The following is a 20,914-nucleotide window of genomic DNA, read 5'->3' as shown; positions in this document are numbered from 1 at the left end:
AAGACATCCTCAATACAGAGAGCTACAAATGTAGAAATTCAGGCGATCATACCAACTCTGAAACAAGCAGTAAGTTGTTTAATATTCCTAAAACTTTAACCCATTTGAAGAGATTAGAAATGGGGCAATTTCCAGGCATTCCTCTAGCTTTTAGCTTTAGCATAAGATGTGTCTCAGAGTCAAGAGTTGATGCTGAGGGTTACAGCTCTGCCTTCAAGTGTCAGTATGACTCAAGGCCAATCATATTTATTTTCTGGAAAGATGAGAGGGTATCAAAATTAGTGGTTGCAGGAGCTGTTAGTCATGCCATCACACTGATTGTAATTACAGAGGCATATCCCTTTGGTAAAATGCTTTTTCATGAGCTGAGGGCAGGCCTAGTAAATATCACCACCAGATGGCAGTAGTGCACTCTGGAGAAATGTATCCAGGACGCTCCCTTTTCTGTTTTCCACTCACTAAACTCTCCACTAGGTGACAGCGGCATGAATATAATTGGAACGGCCATTAATGGATTATGTTAAAAAAAAAACCCTTTAATCCTCCTGTTGAGTCTGGGAGGAGCACTTTTAAAAAGTATGCACAGTTGGAATTTTTTTTGAAAGAAAATTTAATATACCATTTGCTTTTAGGCCTCCCTCACACTCACCTAATATACAAAAACAAGGCAAAAATACAAAAGATACCTTTTCTTGGCGGAGGCGGGGGGGTAGGGCGGTGTACAAAAATCTGGGGAAGATTATTGTTGAAACTAAATTATTATAACTTAAGAACGGGTGGAGCCAGGTGTTCTCACCCCAATTTAGGTTAAAAGTTACTAAAATAGTCAGTGTTAAAGATAACAATAATTATTATTTATTGACTACCCGTTATTTGCCAAGGATTGCATTTAAATATTTTAGAGACACTAGTTCATTGAATCTGGATGAGAGCTTCTCAAGAAAGCCGATTTCAACATAAGCCTGTTTAGGGCCATCGCCTCTGCATTTTCCATGACTTTATGCTCTTTCTGCTCCATTTTCACAAAAATCTGTACTGTAGAAGGCAAAACTGGAACTTCTTTTAAGGTATTATTTTGAGTGTAAACAGGTAAATTCTCTTTATTTATAAGTTGCCCACACATGTAGATGCATAACATTAATTCAAGGCAGGGCAATAATATATTTTGATTTTACAGTTACATTGAAAGCTAAAACTGAAGATTGGTTTGGAAGCAATAGGAAAGTAATAAACTCATTTATGATGAAACCTAAATGACTGATAGTATCATAAATAAGAATAGAAGAGGGATAGGGAGAATCGAAGAATACTAGGTGCTTGACCGGAATTGACTAGGCAGAAGAGAAAGGTAATGAGATGGGGGCAAGGGAGACAGGAATTCAGGTAAGCAGACTTTACACTTTTCTGGTTACTCTTGCTTATTGCCTTTAGAAGCCTTACCCATGCTTAATCCTAGGCAGCCACATGTGACCTGATTCAGCACAGATGTTTTCCATGTGTGGCAGAGACCTGAACATGTTTTGAATCCCTTAGAGGTAAACTTTAGGCAGGTAAGCTTTGAAGGCAGAGTAACAGCAAGCAATATCTGTCCACAGAGAGAGTGATAAAGTCCCCGATACTTTATTTCTTGTAATTCAGTTTTAAATTTCTCCTGTAATTCAGTTTTAAATTGTACTGGAACCTTCCACGGAGGAGAAGAGGAATAAAAAATCAGGGACTACAAATATGACTAACGCGGTTTTTTTCTACACAACAACTTTATTGTCCAGTAAAACTGTCTCTTTTTTTTTTTTTTTTTTTTTTTTTTTTTTTTTTTTTTTTTTATGGAAGTCTCACTCTGTCACCCAGGCTAGAGTGCAGTGGCACAATCTCGGCTCACTGCAACCTCTGCCTCCAGGGTTCGAGAGATTCTCCTGCCTCAGCCTCCCAAGTAGCTGAGACTACAGGTGTCCGCCACCAAGCCCTGGCTAATTTTTGTACTTTTAATAGAGACGGGGTTTCACTATGTTGACCAGGCTGGTCTCGAACTCCTGACCTCATGATCCACCCACCTCAGCCTCCCAAAGTGCTGGGATTACAGGTGCGAGCCACCGCGCCCAGCCCAAACTGTCTTTTACTGTACTTTATTTCAAGCATCTTTAAGACAAATACAACAAAATGATATGGCAATATCAAAGGACAAAATCTTACTTTAGGCTCATGGGAAGAAGAGAAAGTCCCTCTTTTGTTTCTTGCATAAGATAGCCTTTGGCTGGGTTGTTTAAAGATGAGAAAAGAGTGGGAATGAGGGGCTTAGGAAAGGATGTTCTAGAAGGAAGGGCAGGGTGGTGACTTGATTCCCCATCTGTGTCTACAACCATGTCCCCAGGTATCTGCAGACAATGGAAGGTAAACTCAGGTTGTCAATTAGCTAGCATAAATTAATAATAACAACTGCCTTTAATTAAGCAACTGCTTATTTCGAGCCAGATACTGTTCATACCTGTTTTGTATTTGGTCCTTTGGCCAGCCCTGTTGGGCAGGTAATATCATTCCTTCTCTGAGAGAATAACTTGCCAGAGTCTGTTAGCAAGTAGCAGTTAGGCTTCAAACTCTGTTCTCTTAGCAGTATTCCCTCTGCTTTCCTTTCCCTCTGCTTTCCTAGGGACCCCCAACCTAGACCATGGTTGGTAATATATACACACTGACTGCCACCAAGGGTCACAGCCAATTTGGATAAATTGGATCTAAATGTAATTAATTATGTAACTATGGCCTATCCAAGTTTAATTCTATTAAAATTGCAACATGAAATTGGGGCATCATAGATGATTACTGGGGAAATAAGAATAGATTTGAATAAGATATTTCCCTTTTTCCTTTTTTCTGACGTAAACAGAAATACAGGAAAATAAAACAGAGAATGAATCTAACTCAGTTGGCAGCACAACCAGAAGATTTTTATCCTAGCTACCCAGCAGTTGGTTAAAAAAAAATTATCAGCTCAAACTTTTCTGGTGATCACAGGAGGATGAGGTGGTAAAGAGTTAACAGTATTTTTAAAACAAGGTTAATATAGTTTAAGCATGAAAACAAAGCTGCTGACAATTTTTGATACTGTTTGCTCCCTATAAAGATATTTAATGTGGGTTGCATATAGGGACTATTCTGTGATTATGGTCCTCAGAATTCCTGCTTCCCAAAGGACAAAGTTCAGGCTGGCACTCTTATAAAGCTTTTATAGAACAAAGTGGAGAAGCCAGCATACCACGCCCGACATTCACATTCTTCAGGACAATTACATTTAATAATACAATCAACAATCCATTCACACTGCATGTACATGTGTTTTTTTGTTATTTTGGTGGGGGGTGGTTTCAAATGTTTATCAGAAAAATTTTTAGGAAATTTAAAGTAGCTCTGACTGTTGGAGTTTCCTCAGGTGAAAAAAGTAATGATAGTCACTATGGTAACCAAGATGGAGATAACGACAAGTAAAATCAGACCCATACGACAGAATTTTGAATGCTTCTCTTGTTTCTCTTCCTTTTTCAATAAAGTGTCAAAACCTGGAGTGTACATGTCTCCCAACCAAAACCGCAGGTCATTAGGATTTTCCTAAAAGAAAATTACATAGAGAATATGATTAATCAGTAATCAGTCAGTGTTACAAATTAATTGAGATTGCAGAACAAGACACTGTCATGGGGACTGATGGTCCATATTCACTCTGTCCTGGGCAAGGCTTCAATGTCATGGCTCACATGAGCGGTATGAGGCTTCCTTGAATAGCATAAAATTGCAGCTACAGTCTCCTGGCTGACACGGAATCCCTGCAATTCCAATTTGTAGGTCTGCATCAGAATTAATTAGGAGGCCTTCATGATTCTTTAATTAAATTGCTCACATCAGAGGGTCAGAAACACAACGGTGTTTCTATCACATTGTAGCCAATTTGGTGTTCCTTACGTCCTATAAATAGTGCATGTAATTCAGCATAGTAAGTTGAAATAAAATGAAAATTCTTTGCTTTAGATGAACCTTTGAGGTTTGATTTTGTCTGCATGCCAGGAATAAACATGCTTGGTGGGGTTTTCAGTAAACCCGGAAGCTGACTTTCATGGAAGTAGTAGGGCTAAAAGTCAGGAGTCTCTTCCATTACTCTTGACCCACTGATTTTCCTTGTAGAGGGCTGCCACATGTCTGGCATGCAGAAACTTTGTTTGACCTCCTGAAAAAAGGACCCATTATATTCTTCCCCACATCAGCTCTTATTTATTCCCCATGTCTCTCTTTCTTTCACAGACTTCATCTTTCCTTCCAGGCCCATAGAATTATCAAGTCAACCTGATCTCCTGTACCTGATAAATCACCTGCAAAGTCTATTGTCCATACATTTATAAAAATACATTTTTTTCCTGTTACATCTCTTGCTATGTTTTGGTGCTGTAGATTTGGTGTCTATGCCTTCTATACAACAAATTTACAATGAATACTCAATCTCTGCTTTCACAGACCTACTTCATGCTTCATTATATTTCATCTGCTTTATTGTAATGGCTTACAGTGGACTGCCTACCCTCTCTTTGCCTCTCCAGTCTCAGGAGACTTAAAGTCAGCTGAAATGTGGCACAGCAAGTTTTCTTTATCAGCGTCAGGGGTCAATGAACTAGCTTCAGACTTCCAGGTGCACTGCTAGGAGAGGAATGTGCATGCATGTATTAATAGAAAGCGAGGATAGATTCTGATGATGGCAATATAATTCTCCCATTACCCTAGTACTAGTTGGAACTTCTTAGTTTTAGAAATGCTAAAATGTTAAAATAAAATATGGATGATCTGTGAAGAAGGGTAATGATGTAAAAATCCTCATCTACCTCATGCCTATCCTTCATTTCGTGTCCTAATCAGAGGCCTGCACTCTGTAAGTTTAATGCCTCTGTTTTCCACTAAGAGCTTCACTAATAGAGACTATTTTGTCACATTCTGCTTATAGCTTTCCTTTGTAATTAAACATGGATTTCTTTTCTCTTTTCTGGCTTATAAACTCTTACCATCGTAGAAAAATGGGAGCAACCACAGGGACTTGGGTTTATAGCTTAAAAGTGGTGTCAAGGTTTCAGAAAATAAGTTGGGGCTCTATGAGATATAGACAAGGGTGAAGATGAAAGTTGCATTAATGAGGCATAAGAAAAAATTTTAATGAAAACCAAAGTTATGGCTTCCAGAAGCTTCTCTCAGGAAGTTAGTGCTGACGAATAACCTTATGAGACCTGTAAAACAGGCCTCAGACCTCAGAGTCCACTGCTTTAGGGAGAGTGAGAGTATAAACAGAGGACTGGGTAGGGGAGGGAGCAGGTCCTAATTGTAGTAAAACATGGCACTCATTGTATATATGGCTCATTCTTCCTAAACATAACTCATATAATTGTCCAGCTTAAAAAATTACTCCTTATTGCCAATAATATTCAGTTTCCTAAGTGTAACATTCAAACATTTTTTAGCTTTATTTTCTAGCCTTATTTTCTCATTATTCTATTACTTAACCTGTAGCTCCTATATTTCTGCCTTTGCTCTTGCTACTCCTGACAAAAGAGCCTTCCCACTTAGGCAAACCATCTATACCTTTGGGAATTCTATACATCCTTCAAGCCCATAAGTTTATTTTTTCATGAAGTCCTTTTATAATCAAATGTGATTTGTGCCCCCTTCCTATCCTACAGGCACTTTGTCTTTTTTATTTTTCTTCTTTATTTTTTTTTTCAGTGAAACAAAACTTCTTTTTATTGTATAAAGTAATAACCATTCTTAATATCAAACTTCTACTCAAGGTTGAAGAAGAAATAAAGAAGCACGGAAGTAATAACATGGGATTATCAGAAAACCTGACTGATTGTGCTGCTGCTAGCAATGGTGATGATGGACTAATTCCACAAAGAGCAGAAAACCTGAAAATCAGCAATTTCCTAGGACGGAGAATGAAGAGTATCATAGGTAAGCCTATGGCAACATTTAACAGGAGATAATTATGTGCTATCACACTAATCCTAACTTGGGCTTTTATAGTGAACAAGTTTTATACTTTTACTAGAATATTCAGCCTTGCCTGGTAATCAGAAAAATGAAAATCAGCAAACAATGTGTTATCATTTTTTCCAATCATTGATGATTTATTTGAAAAGTAACCAGTATTGGCAAATGTGAGGGAAAAGGCATTTTGGTCTCTTTTTTTGTGAACTTTTATTTTAGCTTCAGGGTTACATGTACAAGTTTTCTATATAGGTAAAGTGTATCCTGAGAATTTGGGGTACGGATTTTTTTTTTTTACTTTATGTTCTGGGATACATGTGCAGAATGTGCAGGTTTGTTACATAGCTATACCTGTGCCACGGTGGTTTGCTGCACCTATCAACCCGTCATCTAGGTTTTAAGTCCCGCATGCATTAGGTATTTGTCCTGATGTTCTCCTTCCCCTTGCCTCCCACCCCTCACAGGCCCCAGCGTGTGTTGTTCCCCTCCCTGTGTCCATGTGTTCTCATTGTTCATCTCCCACTTATGAGTTAGAATACTGCATGGCACTTTCTGTTACTATTACCGTTAGCTTCCTTTATCTTGTTCTATAGTTATTGTCTGTTAATTTGCTCAGTTAGATCAACTTTTTGAAGGTAGGGACAGGAACATTCACCTCCATAGTTCCCTTATTTTGCATGTAAACAGCAAAAGGAAGAGGTCCTAACATACAGTCAAGAAATGTTTGTAAAATAAATCAGTACTTTTTTTTCTAATAGTAGGGGTGACTTTTTCGATGTCCTTAAGACGCTTGGTAAGGAATGCAAAATTTAAAGAAGGAAGGAAAAAGAAACGCAAGATTATTGTTTCTGTGGAGAGCATCTGTTATGTAAACTTCTCTGGAAAATGGGCTACGTAAAGGAGGAGATACATTCAATCTACTAAGAGATTAAGAAACTTCAAAGATTCTGGACAGTGGATCTTTTGAGCAGCACATATTTGAAATTGTAAAAAGTGTGAGTAGGATTCAAGGAGACAGGGTGCTGTCCTCTTAAAAAAAAAAGAAAAAAATTCTCGAGTGCTTAAGGTATGGGGCTTAGCTTAGATAAACATTTTTAAATGAAGGGTATGTACTTGGAAAATGGCAGGCCTTCCTGGCCTAGGGCAGGTGGAGGCAAGCCAAGGCTGGGTAGGAATCCAGTCCATTCAGAAAACAGAGGGCTGCTTCCTTGCTTTTCAGGTATTTTGAAGTTTTTCATGTGATGGGGTGACACCAGTGGGGGCAAACAAAGAAAGAAAAACTTAAGTTGGGTTTAAGCTGGGTGAATGAGTTCATTGCATACTTTTCCTGTGTTGAAATGTTTTTGTTTTGTTTTGTTACTGAGACACAGGAAAATGACCAAAATGTAAATCTGCAATCTTAAATCACTGAGAGGGCTGAGATAAAATAATCTTTGATGAGAAGTTCCTTGCACAGTGCCTAACACAGAACACTTAATAAATATTTTTGAATAAATGTAGACTAGGGAATCAGCTCTTAAGTGTTCATGAACATAAATGTTTACAAACGGACAGAAAATGTGATCTTGCAAATTAATTTTCAATAAAACTTTTACCCTCCTGGAAAGCCTTTGTTCTGTACCACATGGTTTTTTTCTTCTGTACACTATACAGTTGCCAGTAACTGTTGAAACTGTAAAACTCAAAACAAATAAACACAAATACTGACTAGGAGGGAGAAAAAAAAAGCCAGGAGCCAAAATGCTCTGAAATCTAGAGATTCTGCGCCTAGTGAAGAGTACCTGTCACTTCAATATTGCTTTCTTTTAGGATTATTTGACTGATCTCCCTTATCAGTTGAAGAGGTTGACTCTTAGTCGTGAGTACCTTCAGATGTCCAGAGAGGTTTGTGTGCAGGGAACGTTTGTCATATTCCTCAATGGTCCATGAGGGGTTCTTTTTTCTTTCTTCCATAGCTTCCTCCAAACTTAGGTCACCATAGAGTGGGTTATTCTTCATAACTGATGACATGGATGGTGGGGGGCTATCAGCAGTGACAAGGCTGTCTGCACTGGATCCCCTAATTCGTTGAGCAGCAATATTCTTCTTTTCCTTCTAAGAGGCAAAGAAACAAGGCATCTCTTAGCAACGGGCCTTCTGATAGTAGGGAATGCAATGTGAGATAACTACCGATAATGTGCTGATTTTGTGCAGAAACCCAACAGATTAGGACAATGAATGAGAAAAGGATTCTAGGGTTTTGTTTGACCTAGAAATCTAACATCAATTGAGTTTTTTCTTTGTGTGTGATCTTGAACAGCTTTACTAATCATTCATTAAAATGCTATTTTATAACTACTGAGAAAGAGCCTTCTTTACTCTCTAATTCAAATAGTAGAATTCTGAACAAAGCCAACTTTTCTCAGGTTATTTGCATTGAGATTTAATGATATTTTACTTATCTCTATTTTTATATTCCATGACTTATTAAAATAGTATTTAATATTACTGTGCTAATCCAGCAAAGTCAAAACTAAAAGACATTTTAGAGATATGCCTCGACTTTCACAAATACTATCATGTCTCCCATTTCAGACAGCTTTGAGGTCTAAGCTAACTTAGCACTGTACATGTAATTTAGCATCTGTGTGTGTAAAGACTGACAGATAGCTCTAATACTGATTTTCAGGTTTTTAAAAACTTTTCAAATTGAAGCATAATATTCATATATATAAATACATAGCTCTATAAATTCTTGCAAACCAAACAAACTCAAGATTCAACATCCAGACCTAGAAATATGACATTACTAGCACACCTCATGCTCCTTTCCAGTCACCCTCCCTCCCCCTGCCCAAAGCATAACTATAATAGCACCCAAATTCTAACAGCATAGATTAGTTTGGATTCATCTCATATTTTCTATAAATAAAACATATAATGTGCGCTTTTCTGTGTCTGGCTTGACCTTCAGATTTTTACTTTGTTTTGTTTCCTTCTTAAGTATATCAAGCTATCATGAAGGTAGAAATTAAAAATTTGTTCATTTTGGAAATTAAAATTTGTTCATTGGTCAAACACAAATTGAGAAGAATCAAAAAGCTTATAGAGTCATGTTTCATTTGTCATGGGACATCAAGAGAGGGATTTCATATAAGTTAATTTTAGATAATCTTTAATCTTTGAAAAGAAGTGGCTCCTTTCCTTAATTTACAGATATTTTTCAGTAAATGTATGTCGTGTATTTTAGACACCCCAAACAGAGAATATTTAATAGGAATTTTATTCTTCTGAGTCATATTTATGATTATCAATACTCTGATGCTGTCAACATTTATTAGTGTATATAGGTAACATTAATTTATATTATATAAGCTAAAGTTGGAAACTGTTAAATGTAGTTTCCTTCTGAAATGGCTAGCAGGAAAAAAAATCATCTAGATAAAACCATTCCCATCTCTTCAGTGTTGGATTTCCCCAATTTTCTTAATCCATGCATTTTTCACATGCTTAGACCTCAACTTGCAGACCCCTCTCTGAGTTTAATAGGTCCTTGGTCTGCTCAAAGTCAACTTATATTCTGTAAAACTGTAGTTTGCAGTGAAATAATAAATCTTCTTGGCTTAGCATTTATCTCAAAGATAGACTGCTTCAAAAGTAATGTTTCTGAATTGAGAAAAAAGTAATTTGATAAGAAATTTAAATGATATGAGCTTAGCATAATTTTTACTTAATTTTTTTTTCTTCAAGGCTAGGCATCTTTGATCATCTCTGAAGAGGGATAATTCTCCTGACACTGACAAATTGGCTTTGTCAGATTGTCTTCTACACTGTTGGTCAAGTTTCTTAAATAAGAAAGATCTATAAATGAAAATACAGTTTTGGGGAGATCAAGAAAAAAAGTACACACTCTATTACAATGTGTATAGACTTAGAAAATCTAATGTGTAAAAGTAGCAAAATACTCAGAGATACATTTTAAAAGAACATTCAAACCCTTATTTCTAGATGATATTTTTGAAAGTTGTGAGGTTTATTACAGAGCATAGTGCTATTTATTTTTGCACTGCATGTGAATTTATGTCTGAGAGACAGACGAAGGAAAATTAATAGTATAAATTTATTATGAATCTAATCACAAGCAATACTGATTTTGGTTGAGCTTTTATTTGTATCTTGATAAATTTTTTAAAATAACTTTCAGAACATCAACAACAAAAAACCCTTCACTGTACTGCACAAGAAAGAATACATTTACCAGGGGAAAACTCAATAGTAATTCAACTATTTTAATTACTTGGGCACTAAAATAAATTACCTTTTAAAATATTTATTTAAAAAAGGTAACACTTCAAAGCTTACCTAGGCTTTTCTGTATTAAGCATAACTTTGTTCATTTATCATTTATACACTTTAATCATTATATACTCTATGTGAAGTGAACTATAATTCAATAAAGAGAGTGAGATAGAAGGCATTTTTGAACAAAGAAAATTAAGTGTACAAAATTAATAGTTTATTGTAAAAACTCTAAAAATGTAATTCAGGAAGAAGAAAGTTGATAACAGACGTTTAAGATACAAGAGAAATATGAGAGAGAAAGAAAGACAGAAAGCAAAAAAATTGATAAATGTGTGTGTGAATCCATGCAAGCATTGATTTAGGTGAAATAGAGAAAATAGTAATAATCACTAATTTGTGAATTTTAAAGTAAGAGAAATGAATACACTGGAGTATAGTAAGTTTAACACACATTTTTTATTGGAAAATTTTAAGAAATAATTTCAGCGAGGAGATAGAGATATTACTAACAAGCAGAGAAAGAATGTACAGCTTCTAAGTCACCAGAGCAGTAGGAAAAAGATGAAGACTAAACAATCTTTAAAAAGACTACAAAAAAAGAATACAGGTGGAAAATCTCAGAAACATAGAAAAACAATTATAAATAATCACTTTAAATGTACATGGAATAAACTCCCTATTGCAATGACAGAGATTGTCAGATCAGATTTCAAAAAATGAATTAAATTATAAAATATTTACAACAGAAATGCCTAAAATGTAAAGATTCAGAAAGAATTAGAGTAAAAAAATATAAAAATTTATACTAGACAAATGTAAACAATGAGAACTGGGTGTTGTGACTGACTAAATGCTCACTAATTTTGTTTCCACTCCATAAGCACAGAGGATATCTGCCTTTCCCAGTCTGTTTTAGATTTTATATTGGGGCCACATGTTTTATGTCCATTGACTTGTGGATGAAAGACCACTTCCAAGCCTGGGCCTTGAAATCTTTCACAAGATTTTGGTTCACTTTCTTTTTTTGTGACACTACACACATCTCAGGACTCTTGTGAATGTGCTCTATATAGCAGAAGATGATTATACATATGTGATGATATATATATATATATATATATTAGGTGATACATATGGCATATATAATATATTCATATACCATTATATATAAATATACACACATATGTGTATATATGTGTGTATACACATATATGTTTGTGTGTGTATATATATATATATATTTTTTTTTTTTACTGTGGTAAAGCCTTACTAGATGCTCAGCAAACCTAATGAAACTCAAGCTTGACCAGTAAAATTCCTGGCAAGATCCTTGGAGACAAAATAGACACGGTCAAAAGCTTTGCTAGATATAAAGAATGTTGCCAGAAAATGAATAAAGTTAGTTAACATTAGTAAAATATTGTCATTCTAAACTTGTATGCATCTAATAAAATAGTCTCAACATTTATAAAACAAAACTTAAAATAATTACACAGAGAAATTTATACATGTAATTTTTCTCAAGCATGCAAAACAATCATTAAGAATAAAGAACCTGGATGAGATTGGAGACTATTATTCTAAGTGAAGTAACTCAGGAATGGAAAACCAAACATCGTATGTTCTCACTGATATGTGGGAGCTAGGCTATGAGGACACAAAGGCATAAGAATGATGCAATGGACTTTCAGGACTTGGAGGGAAGAGTGGGAGGAGGTGAAGGATAGAAGAGTACAAATATGGTGCAGTGTATACTGCTTGGGTGATGGGTGCACCAAAATCTCATAAATCACCACTAAAGAACTTACTTATGTAACCAAATACCACCTGTACCTCAATAACTTATGGAAAAAAAAAAGAATAAAGAAGATGTGAACCATAAAATCAAAAGTTTGTTCAAGTGACATATATGGATGTCTTTATTAAACAATTGAAAATACTTATTTTAAAAATATATACTGAAAATTTTATAAAATTGATAGCATGTTAAATTCCAAAACAAATTTCAAAGATTCAATATCACATGGACCATGCTTTTCGACCATTGACAACTTAGTTATAAATCTAGAAATCATTATCAAAAACATAAAATAAAACATTCTGCTGACATTTAAAAATACATTTCAAAGAAATAATAAACATTTTAAAATTTAGGACAGAATGAAAGTGAGAAATGCTACATTACAAAATTGTTGGCTGGATCTGAAATGGTATTTTGAGAGAATATTATGGGCATATATACTTGCATTATAAAGCAGAATGAGAAAATTAATGAGGTATTAAGCATTGAATTCAAAGTCTTAAAAATAAAGCCATTGAATAAATATAATAAAACAGTCAAAATGAAATCATAAATGTAAAGACAGAATCAACACATATTAAAGAGAATAAATATATACAATGGAGAAGATAAACAAAGTTGAAAACTATTTCATTGGAAAAACACATTTGAAATATCTCTGGCAATACTGCTCAAGAAAAATAATAGAGACACAAATCCACCCAGTTAGGAATGTAAAGGGGACTTGACAAGAGACACAGCAGAAATTAAGAAACAATCAGAAAATAAACTGAGCGACTTTAAACATTTATGTGCAGTCGGACAATTTCTTACATAATATAACTTACCAAACTTATTTAAGAAAAACTAAAAAAAAGTTAACAAACCTGTGATAATTTGACTAGTCGAATCAATAGTTTTAAACCTCCTCCAAACACGCACATTTAAGAACAGCATGTCAGAGGGTTTTGCAGTCAACTTCCACCATTCTCAAAATATATAATTTATTAGTCAAATTCCTCCAGAAAATAGGAAAAGGAACAATCCCCAGCTCACTTTTGAAGTTAGTATAAACTTCAGATAAGGGCAGTCAGTAAAAGAAAAGCATAAGCCAATTTCTCTTATACACATAAATGTAAAATTATAAATGCAATATTGCTGAACAGAATCCTACAATATGTACAAATTATATGTAACAAGAAAAAACAGATTTTTACCAGGGAAAGATGTTATACCAACAGGATGGCTTAATATTAGAATATTAATGAAATTTACCACATTAACAGAAAAAAAAATTAAATTTTGCAATAGGTCAGAAAAAGACTTTCAAAATATTCAAACATATTTAAAGCAAACACTCCTAGTGAACTAGAACTAGCAGAAAATTTTCTTAAGCTAATTAAGGGAAAGGGCCCCAAACTTACAGAACACAGTTTACTTAATGGTTTAATATTAGAAACACTTATTTTAGTTTCAGAATTAATAAAAGGATGCTAGTAATCACAATGTCCATATAATTTTGCAGTGGAAGCTCAAAGCAATGCAAAAAGAATAGAAACATAAGTAAATAAAGGAAATAGGGTTATAAATAAACAAATAGCAGATGACATGATCATCTACAGGGATGTTTATGGGCAAAATAAGAGATTTTAACACACTTTCTGGATTCAAAATCAGTATATAATGATCAATAGTATGCATGAGTAATGCTCTATTATAAAACATGACTTAAAAGGTACTATTACCAACAGAAAAATAATGTAAGTATTTAGATGTAAACCTAATAAATTATATGGAATAGTTTTGTGTGGAGAATTACAAGATATTATCGAAGGCCATATGAAGAACTGAATAAATAAAATGATACATCATGTTCATGGATTGAGAGAATCAAAGGCATAAAGATTTCTGTTTTCTCCATTTTGATCTATGCATTCAGTGTAATCCTTATCATAATCTTAGTGAAAAAAGGCATTTTGCGTGTATTTCATATGTCAGCACATAAACTTTCTCAGAAAATCAGCTCTTTGGTGAACACAAAATTTTTGTTTTAAATTGCTAGAATGGAAAGCTTTATAAAGCACATATTTGACTGTGTCATTCTTCTGCTTAAATTTTTCACTGATTCTTCAAAATTTTCAGGATAAAATTCAAAATCTTAGACAAAGCCCATGGACCCTCCATGGTGTGATTCAGGCTTCTCTGAAACCTTATGTCCTGCCTTTCCCTGCAGATAACCAGGGCTCTTGGTGCTCACAGGTGGCATTATAACATACAAGGTACCTTTAATATAGGCTTTCATGCCAGAGACATTTGGGTCTCAACTAAGAACAGTTTGGTGGAGCAATTTGGGTGTTCTTTTTGGAAATATACCATCCATGGCCAATTCCCTAATCCTATAAATTTAGTATAACTTGGTACCCTGAAGAACTTGATGATGCTATCAATCTACTTCCTAGATAATATAAGCACCTGCAAAGTACCACATTGTCATCCAATATAAGCTTAGAAAGGAGAAATTATTGTATTGTGCAGCATTGTTCTTTTCTTTCTTTTTCTTTTTCTCCTTCCTTCCTTCCTTCCTTCCTTCCTTCCTTCCTTCCTTCCTTCCTCTGTCTCTCTCTCTCTCTCTCTCTCTCTGACGCTCTCACTCTCTCTCTCTCTCTCTTTCAACGGAGTCCCACCCTATTGCCCAGGCTAGAGTACAATGGCGTGATCTCAGCTCACTGCAATCTCCACCTCCCCGGTTCAAGCGATTCTCCTGCCTCAGCCTCTGGAGTAGCTGGGATTACAGGTGTGCGCCAGCAAGTCCAGCTAATTTTTTGTATCTTTAGTAGAGACGGGGTTTCACCATGTTGGTCAGGCTGGTCTCGAACTCCTGACCTACTGATCCACCCGCCTCGGCCTCCCAAAGTGCTGGGACTTTTTTTTTTTTTTTTGAAACAGTCTTGCTCTGTTGCCTGGGCTAGAATGCAGTGGCACGATCTTGGCTAACTGCAACCTCTGCCTTCCAGCTTCAAGCGTTTCTCATGCCTCAGCCTCCTGAGTAGCTGGGATTACAGGCCATGCCACCACAGGAGGCTAATTTTTGTATTTTTAGTATAGATGGGGTTTTGCCATGTTGGCCAGGCTGAGCTTGAACTCCTGGCCTCAAGTGATCTGCCCTCCTCAGCCTCCCAAAGTGCTGGAATTACAGCATGAGCCATGGCACCCGGCCCCAGCACTGTTTTTTTCAAAATAATAAATGGAAGATTGAAAATAGAGACAGTCTTAGGAAGGCATGACGTGTGTTCAGAGATAGAAGAAATACAATTATACACAAAAAAACCCCATAATAAAAAGGAAAGACATTGAAATTTATGGGAAAAAACAGTGTGATTGAATTGAAAAATAGTGCAGAAAGGTGATTAGGAAATAAATTCAGTAAATGACATTGTCTAGAAATCAATGGAAGAGCAGCCTCTCACCCTTAGCCTTTCCCTCCATCTCACGGGTTTAGTCTGCAATGCTCCTTGATTCTGAAACTGATGTGACAGAAGCCAGGAAAAGATATAACAAAGGAGTTAGTCTGAAAATATTCTGACGTGCAATTTAGAAAATTAAGGCCCACCACAATAAATGGAAAAAAAAAGACACACATTTTTCTTTCTTGCCATTTGAATTTTTTAAAATTATACTTTAAGTTCTGGGATACATGTACAGAACAAGCAGGTTTGTTACATAGGTATACATGTGCCATGGTGGTTTGCTGCACCCATCAACCCATCATCTAGGTTTTAAGCCCTGCATGCATTAGGTATTTGTCCTAATGCTACCCTCCCCTTGCCCCCAAACCCTGGACAGGTCCTGATGTGTGATGTTCCCCTCCCTGCGTCCACATGTTCTCATTGTTCAGCTTCCCATTATGAGTGAGAACATGCGGTGTTTGGTTTCCTGTTCTTGTGATAGTTTGCTGAGCATGATGGTTTCCAGCTTCATCCATGTCCCTGCAAAGGACATGAACTCATCCTTTTTTATGACTGCATAGTATTCCATGGTGTATATGTGCCACATTTTCTTTATCTACTCTATCATTGATGGACATTTGGGTTGGTTCCAAGTCTTTGCTGTTGTGAACAGTGACTCAACAAACATACATGTGCATGTATCTTTATAGTAGAATGATTTATAATCCTTTGGGTATATACCCAGTAATGGGATTGCTGGGTCAAATGGTATTTCTATTTCTAGATCCTTGAGAAATCGCCACACTGTCTTCCACAATGGTTGAACTAGTTTACATTCCCACCAACAGTGTAAAAGCGTTCCTATTTCTACACATCCTCGTCAGCATCTGTCGCTTCCTGTCTTTTTAATGATCACCATTCTAACTGGCATGAGATGGTATCTCATTGTGGTTTTGATTTGCATCTCTCTAATGACCAGTGATGATGAGCTTTTTTTCACGTTTGTTGGCTGCATAAATGTCTTCTTTTGAGAAGTGTCTGTTCATATCCTTCGCCCACTTTTTGATGGGGTTGTTTGAAAAACACATTATTTTATCACATTTGTTTAAAAAAATCAGCCTTTTTTCATTACTTGTTTTATAAAGGGGTTGGCAGAAATATTTGGAATACATCTCTAAATGTCTTCATCAGAAACATCCCCAAAATTAATCTAACAGTTAGAAACATTAGATTTTGGTGAATGTTTCTTCATTGCACTGACATAAAATTTGTTGTGAAGCTTCTTTATTTCTCCGGTGAAAGAATTTAAGGAGAAGTATAAATATAATAGAATCAAATAATATCTGTGTCTACTCTCTGCAAATATGGGAGACCTGAGTATCTGCATAGATGGGAACTACAATGTCCCTGGTTACTGAATCAACTGAGACCATCACTGCTTATTTTCCTAGATTGAGGCCAGGCATGGTGACTCATGCCTATAATTGAGCACTTTGGGAGGCCAAATTGGATGGATAGCTTGAGGCAGGAGTTCGAGGCCAGCCTGGCCAACATGGCGAAACCCCATCTCTACTAAAAATACAAAAATTAGCTGGGCGTGGTGGCGGGTGCCTGTAATCCCAGATACTCAGGAGGCTGAGGCATGAGAGCTGCTTCAATCTGGGAGGCAGAGGTTGTAGTGAACCGAGATTGTGCCACTGCACTCCAGCCTGGGTGACACAGTGAGACTATGTCTCAGAAAGAAAAAAAAATAGATTGAACGGTATTGCTTTAGCTCATATAAAAATGACCAGGAGAGTTTCCTCTGCACATGGAAAGTGAATTTTAAAAGTTAGATGATAAATCATTGATAATAAAATGATACCAATATTTAAAGATTCAATGTGACATTTCAAATCTAGGGAATCTCTGTTTTAACTGCTGAGTTACCCCGAGTTTAAAGGTAATGACTGCAGGTTAAGTGCTTTGCCATTCCACAAGGTGGTCTATATCCTAAACACCATGCACTTGTGTGGTGTGGGATGAAAGGATCAGTTGACACAACTCTGGAGTTTGTGTAGATTTCATGTGGTATTATATCTACTGCTTGGTTTAGTCACACAGGTTGACGTATTTATTGAGTACATCCCCTCAACCACCATGTGCACACACGTGCATGCGTGCACACATATACACACACCCCTTCATCCACAATATTTATAAAATAATGGAAATGGAATTATCTGCTAATAAATTCTTTTTTTTTTTTTTTTTTTTTTTTGAGACGGAGTCTTGCTTTGTCGCCCAGGCTAGAGTGCAGTGGCGCGATCTCGGCTCACTGCAAACTCCACCTCCCGGGTTCACGCCATTCTCCTGCCTCAGCCTCCCTAGTAGCTGGGACTACAGGCGCCCACTACCACGCCCGGCTAATTTTTTGTATTTTTAGTAGAGACGGGGTTTCACCGTGTTAGCCAGGATGGTCTCGATCTCCTGACCTCGTGATCCGCCCGCCTCGGCCTCCCAAAGTGCTGGGATTACAGGCGTGAGCCACCGCGCCCGGCCTAATAAATTCTAATGAAAGGATAACTTCAATACATTTTGAAATACTGGTATAAATAACAATACATATGTACATACTTCCATACATATTCTTGATCTTTTATAGGAAAATCTGGCTCTCAGTTGCTTTTACTTCATGTTTCATTTGCTCTCACTTTTAAGGAAATATGTAAAATAAATAGTATCCTAATACTGCAAGTGGAAATACTGAGGCATGAATTAAGGGTCATGACAGATGTCTCTAAAACTGGTTTATTGTGAATTTGAGATAAGAAACCAAGTTTCTAACTTCTTTATTCCATGTTCTTCCCATTGACTTACTGACTCCCCAATGGAGTGTGAGCTTTAAATTAAGAACTATTTGGTAGCCACCACCTTATGTGTGCCTAACACCTCAATGTACTTGCATATTCAGTGTCTTCTTTCATGGCATGCTATCGTGGTATCATGGCAAATATTTAAAACTTCTATATGGCCATTTCTATGACATTTATTGTTTTATCCAATGAATATATCAATCATGGATTTTAAGATCTATCCCCAAAAGAGAATTAGTTACTGATGCATTGCAAAGTGAAGTGGTGAATATTGTTGTTGTTACTCATACTTTGTGCCACATCTACCTGATTACCTGAATTTGTACTTGATGTCCTGCCTCTCCACTCCATGCATTAATAATTGGCCAATTAGTACACTGGCCTTCACTAGGTCATTTAACATTTCTTCTTAGGCTAAAAGGATAACTAAATCAAGTTTATTTGAAGTTTATAATGATTAACAACACATATTCAAAGACCTATGAAGCAGAAATGTACCTTTTTGGTTTTTCTTTGAATAACTATTTCCACCCAATGGGGTCTGTAGAAAAAGTTGCCTTTTAAAAATTTGCATTTCATTTAGGTTTAGGAACAACATTCAACAGAGTTTTAAACTGTGAAGTTCCACATGAAGGAAATAGGTCAACTTCAGTACCAAACAAAGGATGTTAGATCAATGTGTTCCAACCTCAAAGGAATTTATTGGATATGTTTTCTTAGACTAAACTGCATAGCATAGAAGGGCCAAGTTTTCTGAACTGATTTTTGAATCATTTTATTCTGTGATATAAACAATAAGGAGGAAAAAGGAGCAATTGCATTTCATTTCATTTAAAACTTAAAAAAAGAACGCCTACAAATACAACAACAACAAGATGGCTGGGTATGAAATGGCAGAAGGGTTTGAGGATTACCAAAGTGATTGATGCAAAATTCAAAAAATGCCAGTTGTCATAATAGGCTGCCTTACAATGGAAATAAATTAAAATCCTTATAGGTGGAGGAAACACTTACATAATCATTTGAGTGTACTTGATTTTGAATGATCTCATGATAAAGGTCCCGAGGAGCCCACAAACTTACCACAAAGGAGTCACTTTACACCAGGACTCATGAGTAGCAACTGTTCTTAAAAGAAAACAAATTTCTGTTCAGGGAATTTGAACCACTCCAAAGGATTTAATGACTTGCAGGGGTTTGTAGGTCAGTCACATCTGTTCTGTAATGAAATGCTTCTTCCTGTTTCTAAATTGACTAACTCTTAACCCCATTAGCCTTCATGTCTTAAAGCAAAGATTATTTCTGTTTCATTAGCTGTGCAACAGTTAGGGCCTTTATGTTTACTCCAGCTGATGGAACTCATCACAGTTTTATTCTTCTCTTTTGGTCAGCAAAAAGAAGGAAAATGCAAAAGAAAAGAGAAATAAAACCTGCACTGGGTTTGAAGGTCTAATTGGTATTCCTTGTCCACATGGACACCTGTGGAAAATAAGAGTATCTACAGTAATAGCTAGCACTTTTTCAAGTGGTGAGTTTGCTGTATTTTTTCCCTTCAATAATTAGGTTTCCATTGTTCTGTTTTCTAAGTCTTCTGTGTATGCTATGAAAGGGAGCTAGTCTAAGGGAGGCAGAAGCAAGATCTCCAGCTGTTTTAGAGGCTTGTTTATGCCCACAATGTAGACTTCTGATGCTTTATGCTTAGATTACACCAAAAGATAGAGACGGGAGTTTTTCCCCCAAAGTCTTATTTGTGCATATAACAATTAGTTTGAAAATTTTTGAAGGGAAGGAGTAAATGAGGGTCACCTGAAATCTAAAATGAGGATAGGCAGAGAAGCTAATGCTAGGAGGGGAATTAATGAATGAGAGAATCCATGTATTTTATGAATAAATTAAAGAAAAGTTCCTAATGTTAAGGAAGAGAGAAAGACTAAGTTGGAAGACAGAGCAGCTACCTTGTACTCTGTTCCTATAGGCTTCTTGTTGCATAAATGGTGAAATGGCAGATAGCGAGAAAGAAACAAGCCTCCATCCCCGTATTTTTGTGCCCCTAGATCTTACCTGTGAGTAGACAAGGTTTTGCCAGTGTTGTGCAGCAGGATAATTTCCACCCGGAAACCTCGCCAGGCTGGCCTGAAGGAGGGCTGAGCTCCTCGTTAAAGACTTTACGTCAAGCTGCAGGAATTTGTCAGGATGGTTGTTATTTGGCAAAACAGAGAGATCCATGTCTCCCTTCACCTACAGTGGAAAACAAAGACAGGCAAAGCTGCTCCTGTCAGACTCCTCCATTATTAATGTGCCTGAGGATGCTCTGACTGCATCTGAAACCAAGTCTCTCAGGTGCACGCAGCCACTGCTCTCGAGATGATACATCAATGCACAGGGACAAAGAAACTAAGCAGCACACTGCCCTACCTTTCTCACACACATGTACATGGAGGGTGCTTGACCGAAACAGATGGGGCTATACTCATTAAAATTAATAGGATGACAGAATTAGATATGTGTAGCACGTAATATCTCTTCATTCAGAGTTAGAAATA

At 36.4% G+C, this 20,914-nt stretch overlaps 1 protein-coding gene and 1 long non-coding RNA gene across 2 annotated transcripts in view; one reads left to right on the top strand and one right to left on the bottom strand.

The window, feature by feature from the left end:
* The window catches only part of LOC129533442 (uncharacterized), a 169,924-nt gene that overhangs the window by 136,076 nt on the left and 12,934 nt on the right, over window positions 1-20,914 (top strand). Inside the window, exon 3 of the long non-coding RNA XR_008679682.1 lies at window positions 5,811-5,973. This is a non-coding gene — a long non-coding RNA (uncharacterized lncRNA). The remainder of the gene's footprint in view (window positions 1-5,810; window positions 5,974-20,914) is intronic.
* Window positions 1,739-20,694, bottom strand: MINAR2 (membrane integral NOTCH2 associated receptor 2). The gene is made up of 3 exons (XM_004042444.4): window positions 20,433-20,694; window positions 7,876-8,103; window positions 1,739-3,597 (listed from the first exon to the last, which is right to left on the bottom strand). The coding sequence occupies exons 1-3, from the start codon at window positions 20,595-20,597 to the stop codon at window positions 3,418-3,420; spliced, it is 573 nt and encodes a 190-aa protein (XP_004042492.1). The 5' UTR covers window positions 20,598-20,694; the 3' UTR covers window positions 1,739-3,417.

The sequence above is a fragment of the Gorilla gorilla genome, chromosome 4 (assembly GCF_029281585.2).
Source record: "Gorilla gorilla gorilla isolate KB3781 chromosome 4, NHGRI_mGorGor1-v2.1_pri, whole genome shotgun sequence".
NCBI lineage: Eukaryota > Metazoa > Chordata > Mammalia > Primates > Hominidae > Gorilla > Gorilla gorilla.
The sequence above is the reverse complement of the archived record's forward strand: the minus strand, read 5'-3'. Positions and strand labels throughout refer to the sequence as shown.

Coding starts and splice junctions, on each gene's coding strand:
- MINAR2 (XM_004042444.4), bottom strand. CDS start 20,597: ATGGATCTCTCTGTTTTGCCAAATAACAACCATCCTGACAAATTCCTG. Junction 8,104..20,432: donor AAAACCTTGTCTACTCACAG/GTAAGATCTAGG, acceptor TTTGCCTCTTAG/AAGGAAAAGAAGAATATTGC. Junction 3,598..7,875: donor ACCTCTCTGGACATCTGAAG/GTACTCACGACT, acceptor ATTTTCTTTTAG/GAAAATCCTAATGACCTGCG.